Source organism: Saimiri boliviensis, chromosome 11 (genome assembly GCF_048565385.1).
Source record: "Saimiri boliviensis isolate mSaiBol1 chromosome 11, mSaiBol1.pri, whole genome shotgun sequence".
NCBI classification, from domain to species: domain Eukaryota; kingdom Metazoa; phylum Chordata; class Mammalia; order Primates; family Cebidae; genus Saimiri; species Saimiri boliviensis.
Window position 1 is genome coordinate 45,147,183 of NC_133459.1, and position 12,184 is coordinate 45,159,366.

A 12,184-nucleotide genomic window follows, 5' to 3' on the forward strand; every position below is an offset into this window, starting at 1 on the left:
TTGCTTTTGTTCAGTTTTCTCTGGAATTCCCTCATCCTGGCTGTTTAATTCCTTTTGACTTTCAAGCCTCAGCTCAAGTGTGCCATACCCTGGATGTCTTTCCTTATTACCTCTGCTGGCCAGTTCAGAAATGATTGCCTGTCTCCTATGCTCCCACAGCATGGGCATCGCCCTTGCAACATTAGCCTTGCTTTAGAGCTTTACTAGTTATATATCTTCTTCCTCTTAAAGATGATGGATTCCTTGGGAATAAGCCTGTGTCTTACTTGTCTCAGTAGAGTAGCCGAGCCCAGGCCTTGTGCACTGTTAATTACTCACTTCAGCCATCTACTGGCCAATATCCTGCCTTAAAATAGATTGTATTCTTTCCTTTGGACTCCCGAGGAATACCCACAAGGGGCTGTGATTTACACACCTAACCTAGAGCTCAGTCAAGCTTCTCTTGCCCTGTGCCCAAGCCATTCTGTTGGGCCTAGACCCTTCTTTTCCAGCCCTTGTCAGCCAGCTTGCACGGTTTGAGTTAGCATCCAGCCTTATGATAGGCAATGGTTGATTCAGAGAGGAATCACATTTGGTCATAGCCTTCTGGAAGTCCAGAGGGAGAGAAGAAAAGATGGGGTCATAGGCTTAATTAATCCAATGCAAGAGAGCCCAGCCTGTGTGCTGGACAATTCTGATCTGACTGAATGCTGTGGGAATCCATTAGAAGGGAGATGAGTGAGGGTAGGGTTACTTGGAGGAGGAGGAAGGGCAAAGAAGAAATAATTGAGAGTTGTTTTTCTAAGGCGTGCTGAACTATCAGCACCTCACCTTCATCCCAGCTCCTCACTCAAGTGACTGGCTCTTGATCCCAAGAAGACAGGATAACAGAATTTGTATAGGAAGGGAAATTAGGGTTTGCTTAGTCTAGCCTTCGTGTTTTATGGAGGGAGAAACTGAGATCTGTGGAGATTAAATAAATCCTACAGGAGTTGGAGGTAGAGCCAGAACTGGAACGCATCTTCCTTTTTCTTGGTTCATATCATTCTGCAAATTCCTCTAGAGAGAAGGGAATCCAATTTTTACTTCTTTTTTTTAAAAAAAAAAAAAATAAAGACAGGGTTTCACTATGTTGGTCAGGCTGGTCTTGAACTCCTGACCTCAGGTGATCCGCTTGCCTCAGCCTCCCAGGGTGCTTGGATTACAGGCGTGAACCACCGTGCCGGCTGCTTTTTTTTTTTTTTTTTTTTGAAATGAGTTCTTTTTCTGTTGCCAGGCTGGAATGCAGTGGCACGATCTTGGCTCACTGCAACCTCTGCCTCCCGGGTTCAAGCAATTCCCCTGCCTCAGCCTCCTGAGTAGCTGGTACTACAGGTGTGTGCCACTGTTCCTGGCTAATTTTTTGTATTTTAGTAGAGACAAGTTTTACCATTTTGGCCAGGGTGATCTCAACTCCTGATCTTGTAATCTGCCTGCCTCAGCCTCCCAACGTGCTGGGCTTACAGGCATGAGCCACCATACCCAGCCAATTTTTACTTCTTTGAGTGCACTAAAAAAAATGGAAACATTGGCCAGGCACGGTGGCTCATGGCTGTAATCTTAATACTTTGGGAGGCCGAGGCAGGCAGATCACCTGAGGTTGGGAGTTTGAGACCAGCCTGACCAACATGGAAAAACCCCATCTCTACTAAAAATACAAAATTAACCAGGCGTGGTGGCACATGCCTGTAATCCCAGCTACTCGGGAGGCTGAGGCAGGAGAATTGCTTGAACCTGGGAGGTGGAGGTTGTGGTGAGCCGAGATCGAATCATTGCACCAGCCTGGGCAACAAGAGCGAAACTCCATCTCAAAAACAAAACAAACAAACAAACAAACAAACAAAAACAGAAAAACGGAGACATTGGCTGGTGGCAGCTGGCGGGCAGTAACTCACACCTGTAATCTCAGCAGAGACAGGCTAGGAGGCCGAGGCAGGTGAAATACTTGAGTCCAGTAGTAGTTCGAGACTAGCCTGGGCAACGTAGTGAGACCTTGTCTGCGTTAAAATTTAAAAAAAGAAGACATTTCTTTGTGGGAATACTAAGCTGGTTCATAGTATGACCACTCCCATTAGATAAGGTGGACACTCTGATTCTTTACCATTCCTGCCCTACTTTGTTGCTCTTTGACTCAGAGGCCAGGTACCAACTGTCATTTATCATAAAACTTGCAGTTTTTTCTCATAGTAGCACTAAGAGCAAAGTGAGATATTTCTTGAAATCATGTTTCTTGAAATCAAAATGAAACATAGATGGTAAATCAGAATTAGGCTTGGTTGCATACGAAAGAACACCCAACTAATTGGCCTAAAGAGGAAATATTAATTTATCTCTTACGTAAGAGAAGCTGAGATATAGGCAGTTCAGGTATGGAGGTGTCACAATCATCTTGAGCTCCCTTTTTCCTTCTGCAGTGTATTTTGATCTTGAACTCCCAACCTCAGGTGATCCGCCCGCCTTGGCCTCCAAAGTGCTTGGATTACAGGCATGAGCCACCACGCCCAGCCTTCTGCAGTGTATTTTGTTGCTAGTGTCAGCCTTAGCCTCCGTCCCTTTAAGAGGGAGAAGATATGGCTGGGTGGGGTGGCTCACATCTGTAATACCAACACTTTGGGAGGCCAAAGCAGGCAGATCACAAGGTCAGGAGTTCAAGACCAGCCTGGCCAATATAGTAAAACCCGTCTCTACTAAAAATACAAGAAGACCAGGCATGGGAGGGCATGCCTGTAGTCCCAGTTACTCAGGAGGGTGAGGCAGAAGAATCGCTTGAACTTGGAAAGTGGAGGTTGCAGTGAGCCGAGATCATGCCACTGCACTGGGCAATATAGGGAGACTCCGTCTCAAAAAAAAATAAAAATAAAAAAGGGAGAAGATATATAACTAGTAAAGCTGTAAGGCAAAGCCTCGTGGTCCAAGATGACTGCCGGAAGTCCAGCCATCATATTTGAATCAGGAAGAAAGGATTGGGCAGAAGAGACTTATTTCATCTCCCAATATGTCAGCTTTTAAAAAATATCTTCCGAGAATTCCCATCCAATACTTCTGCCTACAACTATGACCAAAAGTTAGTTTTATATATATATTTTGAGACAGAGTCTCGCTCTGTCACCAGGCATCAGGCTGGAGTACAGTGGTGCGATCTCGGCTCACTGCAACAGTCCGCCTCCCAGGTTCAAGCAATTCTCCTGCCTCAGCCTTCTGGGTAGCTGGGGCTACAGGTGCATGCCACTACACCCAGCTAATTTTTTTTTTTTTTTTTGTATTTTTAGTAGAGATGGGGTTTCACCATGTTGGCCAGGATGGTCTCGATCTCTTGACCTCATGATCAGGTCGCCTCAGCCTCCCAAAGTGCTGGAATTACAGGCTTCAGCCACCGCACCCGGCCCAAAAAATAGTTTTATACTCATACTTAGTTGTAAAAGAAAGGCTGAGAAATGTAGTCTTTTGGGGCACATTTTCTCCTTCCAAAAAATTGGGGTTATATTCCAAAGGAGTAAGAGAAGAATAATTTTGGGTAAATAACCTGTAGTATCTACCAAAGATGAAGAGAGACACAAGTTTCCAGAATAGTGGGAGAGCATATGTTTTTAGAAATAAATATTCTTGGCTGGGCATGATGGCTCACACCTGTCATCCCAGCACTTTGGGAGGCTAAAGTGGGAGAATTGCGTGAGGCCAGGAATTCAAGACCCACCTGGGCAACATAGTGAGACCCAGTGTCTTTTTTTTTTGAGACAGAGTCTTACTCTATTGCCTAGGTTGGAGTGCGGTGGTACAATCTTGGCTCACTGCAGCCTCCACCTCCCAGGTTCAAGCAATTCTCCTGTCTCAGCGTCCTGAGTACTAGGGCTACAGGCACTTGCCACCATGCCTGGCTAATTTTTGTATTTTTAATAGAAACGGGGTTTCACCTTATTGGTCAGGCTGGTCTCGAACTCCTGACCTCAGGTGATCCACCCACCTTGGCCTCCCAAAGTGCTGGGATTACAGCCATGAGCTACCACACCCAGTCATTTTTTTTTTTTTTTTGAGATGGAGTCTCACTCTGCTGCCCAGGCTGGAGTGCAGTGGCTTGATCTTGACTCACTGCAACCTCTGCCTCCCAGATTCAAGCAATTCTCCTGCTTCAGCCTCCTGAGTAGCTGGGATTACAGGTAGGTGCTACCACGCCTGGCTAATTTTTGTATTTTTAGTAGAGACGGGGTTTCACCATGTTGATCAGGCTGGTCTTGAACTCTTGACCTTGTTATCTGCCTGCCTCAGCCTCCTAAAGTGCTGGGATTACAGGCGTGAACCACTGCGCCTGGCCTCTTTTTAAAAAATTATTTTTATTTTTTATTTTCGTAGAAATGAGGTATTGCTATGTTGCCCAAGCTGATCTTGAACTCCTGGGCTCGAGCAATCCACTCTGGCCTCCTCCCAAAGTGCTGGGATGACAGGCGGGAGCACCTGAGGTCAGGATTTCAAGACCAGCCTGGCCAACATGGCGAAACCCTGTCTCTACTAAAAATGCAAAAATTAGCCAGGTGTAGTGGTGCACACCTGTAATCCCAGGTATTTGGGAGGCTGAGGCATGAGAATTGCTTGAACCCAGTAGGTGCAGGTTGCAGTGAGCCGAGATTGTGCCACTGCATTCTAGCTTGGGTGACAGAGCGAGATTCTGTCTCAAAAAAATAAAAAGAAGAAAGAGAAAAAAAAGGAAGGAAAGGAAAGGGAGGAGAGGGTAAGGGGAAAGGGGAGAAGAAAAGAAAGGAAAAGGCGAAAGGAGAGGGGAAAGGAAAGGAAATTGAGAAAGGGAAAAGGGGAAAGAGATGGAGAGAAAGGGAAGGGGGGAGAGGAAACAGGAAAGGAAAGGAGTCTTACCTGATCTGCTTTATTCATTTACTTAAACAACTTTCTGCCGGGCGCGGTGGCTCACGCCTGTTATCCCAGCACTTTGGGAGGCTGAGGCGGGTGGATCACGAGGTCAAGAGATCGAGATCATCCTGGTCAACATGGTGAAACCCCGTCTCTACTAAAAATACAAAAAATTAGCTGGGCATGGTGGCGCGTGCCTGTAATTCCAGCTACTCAGGAGGCTGAGGCAGGAGACTTGCCTGAAACCAGGAGGCGGAGGTTGCGGTGAGCTGAGATCGCGCCATTGCACTCCAGCCTGGGTAACAAGAGCGAAACTCCGTCTCAAAAAAAAAAAAAAAACAACTTTCTGGCCTATGTAGGTGTTTGCCTTTGTAACCCCATTCCAGAATGACTGATGCTCTGCCGTCCACATAATAAATGTTCCTGATGCTGGAGTTTGCGTTGGCTGGGACTGCCTGAGAATTGGTCTGACTCCATCAGTGCCATTGCTGGTGGAATGTTTCACTGGTATATGGACTCTGAAGTATCTTTATTTCCACAGGCAGTCTTGCAGCTAATGATCTCTCCACTTCTCGAATAGCCAGACTACAGAAGATCCTTCACAGCTATGTGCCTCAAGAGATCAGGGATGGAAATCAAGTTCGAGTTACCTCATGGGATGGCAGGAAATGGGGAGAACTAGAGGGGGACACCTTTGACCGGGTGAGTGATTCTTGACTTAGGGCATGCATCCAGCTTAATATGGCCTCCCCATCCTGGCCCTAGGGCCAGAGGGGTAGGATCTAGCCCTTGTGTTTGAGCATGTAGGACTATTTCTGGACCTGGCCAACTCTCCATTGGTGATTTGACCAAAAAAGAAAGAAAGAAAGAAAGAAAGAAAAATCAGCTTAGATAACTGATTATTATCTTTATTAAAGACAGTTGGCAGCAAAAAATAATTTTAACCTATCTGAGTGGGGAAAGAAGTTATTAGGCTTACTTTATTTCTCAAGTTACTTGGCTGCTCAGAAAGCCTCATGAAGATAAGTATGAATATTTATTTTATTAATATTTTATTTAAATAATTAGAGATGGGGTTTCACCATGTTGGTCAGGCTGGACTCGAACTTCTGACCTCAGGTGATCCACCCCCCTCGGCCTCCCAAAGTGCTGGGGTTACAGGTGTGAGCCACTGTGCCCGGCCCATTTATTTATTTTTGAATGTTAGTGCAGCACATGTACAAAATTCAGAAGGCACAAAAGAGTGTCCAGGGAAAAGTGAGTTTCTCTCTTCTGGCCTGTAGCCCTCTACTTCCCTATAGATAACCATTGTTTCTACTTTTTTTCTGTATCTTTAAAAATATGTTATTTGGCCGGGTGCGGTGGCTCGAGACCATCCTGGTCAACATGGTGAAACCCCGTCTCTACTAAAAATACAAAAAATTAGCTGGGCATGGTAGCACGTGCCTGTAATCCCAGCTACTCAGGAGGCTGAGGCAGGAGAATTGCCTGAACCCAGGAGGCGGAGGTTGCGGTGAGCCGAGATCGCGCCATTGCACTCCAGCCTGGGTAACAAGAGCGAAACTCTGTCTCAAAAAAAAAAAAAAAAAAAAAAAAATGTGTTATTTGTATATATGAATGTAAATGTGTGTGTGTGTGTGTTTTAAAATAGTGTTAGTATATTATACTCACTATTCTGAACTTTGTATTTTTTTTTTTTTTTAAAGATGGGGTTTCACCATGATGGCCAGGCTGGTCTTGAACTCTTGACCTCAGATGATCCACCCACCTTGGCCTCCCAAAGTGCTAGGATTACAGGCGTGAGCCACAGCGCCCGACCTGAACTTTGTATTTTTTTCATTTACTAATGTGTACTGGGGTTAAGATTGTTTATATTTTTGTTTTTTTATATTTTAAGTTTTTTTTTTAAGTTTATATTTTTGAAGTATAGTTGCTGTATAGCAGTTTATATGCATTTTAGATTTTGATAGAGATTGCTAAGTCTCCATATTTATTTATTTATTTATTTTTTGAGTGACAGGTTCTCACTTTGTCACCCAGGCTGGAGTACAGTGGTGTGAACACAGCTCAATGCACCTTCAGCCTCCTGGGCTCAAGGGGTCCTCCTGCCTCAGTTTCCCTAGTAGCTGAGACTAGAGGAGTGCACCACCATGCCCAGCTGCTAATTATTTTTGTAGACTCCATCTCACTGTGTTGCCCAGGCTGGCCTTGAAATCTTGGGCTTAAGCAGTCCTCCCACCTCAGCCTCCCAGAGTGCTGGGATTATAGTTGCAAGCCATTGTGCTCGGCCAGTCTCTTCATGTTTTTAAGTTATTTCTTTTAAATGGCATACTCTAAAAATATTTGTTTAGAACACATATTTTTAAAAATATATAAAATAGGCCAGGCATGGTGGCTCACGCCTATAATCGTAGTACTTTGGGAGGCTGAGGCGGGTGGATCACGAGGTCAAGAGATCAAGACCATCCTGGTCAACATGGTGAAACCCATCTCTACTAAAAGTACAAAAATTAGCTGGGCATGGTGGCACACACCTGTAGTCCCTGCTACTCGGGAGACTGAGGCAGGAGAATTGCTTGAACCCAGGAGGCGGAGGTTGTGGTTAGCCTAGATCGTGCCATTGCACTCCAGCCTGAGTAACAAGAGCGAAACTCTGTCTCAAAAAAAAAAAAAAAAAATATATATATATATATATACATATTTTATATATATATATATATATATATATATATATATGGATGTTGTCTCTGTGTTGTCATCTGATTTACCTAACCTGTCTAATTCTCACCATTCTGCCTCAACCACTCTAAGAAACTGAAAGAAAAACCAAGGCTTATGGAATCTTGGATAGACTTGAGACTTGCTTTCTGCCTGTGTAGGAATCCCCTATTCATTAAAAAAAAAATTTTTTTTGAGACAGAGTTTTGCTCTTGTTGTCCAGGCTGGAGTGCAGTGGCGCAATCTTGGCTCATTGAAACTTCCGCCTCCCAGGTTCAAGCGATTCTCCTGCCTCAGCCCCGCAAGTATGGGATTACAGGTGTGCGCCACCATGACTGGCTAATTTTTTTTTAAGTAGAGACGGAGTTTTACCGTGTTTGTCAGGCTGGTCTTGAATTCCTGACCTCAAATGATCCACTCGCCTCGGCCTCCCAAAGTGCTGGGATTATAGGTGTGAGTCACTGCGCCTGGCCTATTCGTTTTTCTTGATACGAGAGCCGCAGATCATGGTGGCGAGAGCATGACCTCTGCTGTCAGTCTAACCAGTTTCTACATTACAGGGGTGCTACCTAAGGCAAGCTGTTGATCTTGCTGAACTTCAACTTCTTCATTTGTGAAATAGGGTAAACCTACCACTTAGGATTATTGTGAGGATTCAGTGAGAGTACCTGGCGGTGAAGGTCAGGCAAGCAGGAGCCATCATCATTATTCAGCCTATGCTTACACACATCTGTTGATGGGTGCTCACTGAGATTCTGTTGTTGAACACTTAAAATGTTAGAAAGTTCTGCCTCTTACTGAATTAAAGTCTGTAGATTGCATGGTATGTGGGTGAGTGCAAGGATTCTGGAGTTAGACTGCTTGGATTAGTCCTGGTTCCATTACTTGTTAGCTAGAGAAGTTTGGGTGAATTACTTAACTTTTCACTTAAGTTTCAGCCTTTTCATCTGTAAAATGAGGTAATAGTATAGTGCCTATCCTGTAGGTCATAATTAAATAACAATGCATTTGACACAAAGTCTGGAATATAGAAAACATTCAATAGTATTATAACATCACAACCCTTACCATTATTATTATTATTTTTTTTTGAGATGGAAAAAAAAAAAATCACTGCACTCCAGTCACCCAGGCTGGAGTGTAGTGATCTCAGCTCACTGCAACCTCTGCCTCCTGGGTTCAAGCAATTCTTCTGTCTCAGCCTCCTGAGTAGCTGGAACTACATGCATGTGCTACTATGCCTGGCTAATTTTGTATTTTTAGTGGAGATGGGGGGCGGTCCTCACCATATTGGTTAGGCTGGTCTCGAACTCCTGACCTCATGATCCACCCACCTTGGCCTCCCAGAGTGCTGGGATTATAGGTGTGAGCCACCGCATCCGGCCACCATTATTATTATTATTTCTTTTCATTGATCCTAGCTACGTATTTTAGAATAATATAGAATGGGTGACCTCCTATTTCACTTGACAGCTTTGATGTTTGAAGATATCTTTGTTAATTTGCTTGTTGAAAAACTAGTTGTATACAATATACTCTGTGGTAGGCAAGTGTTAAGCACTTTATTTATTTGAGACAAGGTCTTGCTCTGTTGCCCAGGCTGGAGTGCAGTGGCACAATCATGGCTCACTGCATTCTTGGCTTTCTGGGCTTAAGTGATCCTCCTACCTCAAAATCCCAAGTAGTTGGGACTACAGGCATGTGCACTATGCCCAGCTAGTTTTTTAAGTTTCTGTAGAGATGAGGTCTCACTATGTTGTCCAGGCTGGTCTTGAATTTCTGAGCTCAGATGATCCTCCTGTCTCAGCCTCCCAAAGCACTGGGATTATGGGAGTGAGCTACCGTGCCCAGCCATGTTAGGCACTTTAGATGCAAAGAAGAATGCTATCTCAGGGCTCTACACACTCTTGGTAACTCCATCCCTCTCCCGGCTTCACTTGTCTATCAGCTGGAGAAGGGACAGGACCTCAGAGATCTGCATGTTCATGGAAGACACCCTTCCCCCAACTCACAACTTTATTTTTTTTGTGTGAGCTCAAGTTTATTTCAAATGATACAATGTTTGTTTGAACACATTTCTATCTTCCCTTATAATACAATATTATGCAAATTAATATTAATAGAAATATTTGTTAGATACTTGCCCAGGGCTGAGATTAAGCAGGAGCACGATCCTGGCAGGATTGATTATTTATGACTGACATCCATGCCAGTGCCTGATGTGAAGATGCACATGCCATGTCTGACGTGGAATGATTTGGCTACCCTCCCTAAATGTTTCCTAAGGGTAGTACAACTTCCTTTTCTTTCTGATGTGACTGAGTGAGATCAACATGTTTTTAAATTTTTGAGACAGGGTTTTACTCCCATCACCCAGGCTGGAGTCAGTGGCACAATCTTGACTCACTGCAACCTCTGCCTCCTGGGCTCAAGCAATTCTCCTGTCTCATCCTTTCAAGTACCTGGGACTGCCATACCCAGTTAATTTTTTTAAAAATTTTTTATAGAGATGGGGTTTCATCATGTTGCCCAGCCTGGTCTTGAACTCCTGGGCTCAAGTGATCCACGGGCCTTGGCCTCCCAAAATGAGCATTTTCCACAGTTGACACTAGTGAAGCAATATTTGAAATATATTAGAACCAAGATATTCAGATATATTGCCATTGATTTATAGTCCCCTTACAATTACATAGCTCTGTTCTTTCTATGCATTAGGGGCTCAGGAGTTCAGCGTTCCTAAGTATACTTTGCAGCCATCTTCCCAAGAGTTCTGGCCACTCCTCAGGACACTGAGAAGGAGTAAGGAAATAATCTATAGACATTTCCTCCTTTTGGGGTTGGGGAAACTTCCACAGCTTGCTTGCTTTTTTTTTTTCTTTGAGATGGAGTCTCACTCTGTCACCCGGGCTGGAGTGCAATGGCATGATCTCAGCTCACTACAGCCTCTACCTCCTGGGTTCAAGTGATTCTCCTACCTCAGCCTCCTGAGTAGCTGGAATTATAGGCGTCCACCACTATGCCTGGCTAATTTTTATATTTTTAGTAGAGACAGGCTTTCACCATGTTGGTCAGGCTGGTCTCAAACTCCTGACCTCAGGTGATCCACCCACTTTAGCCTCCCAAAGTGCTGGGATTACAGGCGTGAGCCACCACGCCTAACCAATTTTCTTTCTTTCTTTCTTTCTTTCTTTTTTTTTTTTTGAGGCAAAGTCTCACTTTGTCACCCAGGCTGGAGTATAGTGGCATGATCTTGGCTTACCGCAACCTCTGCCTCCCAGGTTCAAGCAGTTCTTCCACCTCAGCCTCCTGAGTAGCTGGGACTACAGGAGTGCTGCTACCACACCCAGCTAATTTTTTATTTTTTTATTTTTTTATTTTTTTAGTAGAGTTGGAGTTTCACCATGTTGGTCAGGCTGGTCTTGAACTCCTGACCTTCAAGAGCTCTGCCCACCTCGGCCTCCCAAAGTGCTGGGATTGCAGATGTGAGCCACTGCACCCAGCCTCCTGTCATAATTTTCTAATAACTTTATTTTATTTATTTATCTTTTTGAGACAAAGTTTCACTGTATCTCAAGTACAGTGGCACAATCTTGACTTACTTCAGCCTCAACCTCCTGGGCTCAAGTGTTCCTTCCATTTCAGTCACCATGCCCAGCTAATTAAAAAAAATTTTTTGTACAGATAGGGGTCTCACTTTGTTGCCCAGACTGTAATAACTTTCCTATTAGAGTGTAACACAGAAGTGACCAAATCATAAGTGCACTGTTTAAAGAATTATCTTATAGTTAGCCTGGGCAACATAGCGAGATGCTGTCCCTCAAACAATACAAAAATTAGGCAGGAGTGGTGGTTTGCACCTGTGGTTCCAGCTACACAGGAGTTGAGGTGCGAGGATTGCTTGATCCCAGGGAGTGTGAGGCTGCAGTGACCTATGATCATACCACTGTACTCCAGTCTGGGCAAATGAGCAAGATTTGTCTCTAAAAATTAAAAAAAAAAATTATAATTATTTGCATGTTGGTTTTGGCTTTTTGACCAGCCATGAATATTCCCAAATATGCTATTTCCCCACTCATTATTTCATAATTGTCTACCAAGTTAAAATGAGGAAGGTACTCTGCAAATGAATGATGGGCAGAGGGAGTATTTCACAAACCTCCTAGGCCAGGGACCTAAAACAGCTCCGGCCTAAGGAAGGGAAGCCTGTAAGGAGCTTTAATACTTTACCTTTTAACACTCTGGGTAGGTGCTGGTGGATGTGCCCTGTACCACAGACCGCCACTCCCTTCATGAGGAGGAGAACAACATCTTTAAGCGGTCAAGGAAGAAGGAACGACAGATGTTGCCTCTGCTTCAAGTGCAGCTTCTTGCGTGAGTGACAGATTTTTAAGAACTCAGGACTTTGTGCCAGGGTGCTCTGGGAGTCTGGTCACCTGGGAGACTCAGGGACTGGAAGCTTTTGCCAAGACCATCACCCACACAGGAGTCTTAGGGCTGGAGATCTGCCTAGAGGAGACAGAAATCATGGGATTATCTCTGGAACATAAAAACTCTTATCTGAATTAGCTGGGTGTGGTGATGCACACCTGTA

At 44.3% G+C, this 12,184-nt stretch overlaps 1 protein-coding gene across 2 annotated transcripts in view; it reads left to right on the plus strand.

The window, feature by feature from the left end:
• NSUN4 (NOP2/Sun RNA methyltransferase 4) overlaps positions 1–12,184 on the plus strand; it is a 32,089-nt gene that overhangs the window by 14,157 nt on the left and 5,748 nt on the right. The window contains exons 4-5 of one of the 2 annotated variants that reach the window (XM_010347391.3): positions 5,456–5,577; positions 11,840–11,964. In XM_010347391.3, coding sequence (XP_010345693.1) covers positions 5,456–5,577; positions 11,840–11,964 — 247 coding nt within the window. Of the gene's footprint in view, positions 1–5,416; positions 5,578–11,839; positions 11,965–12,184 lie in introns of both variants that reach the window. The other variant, XM_010347390.3, reaches the window with a different exon arrangement.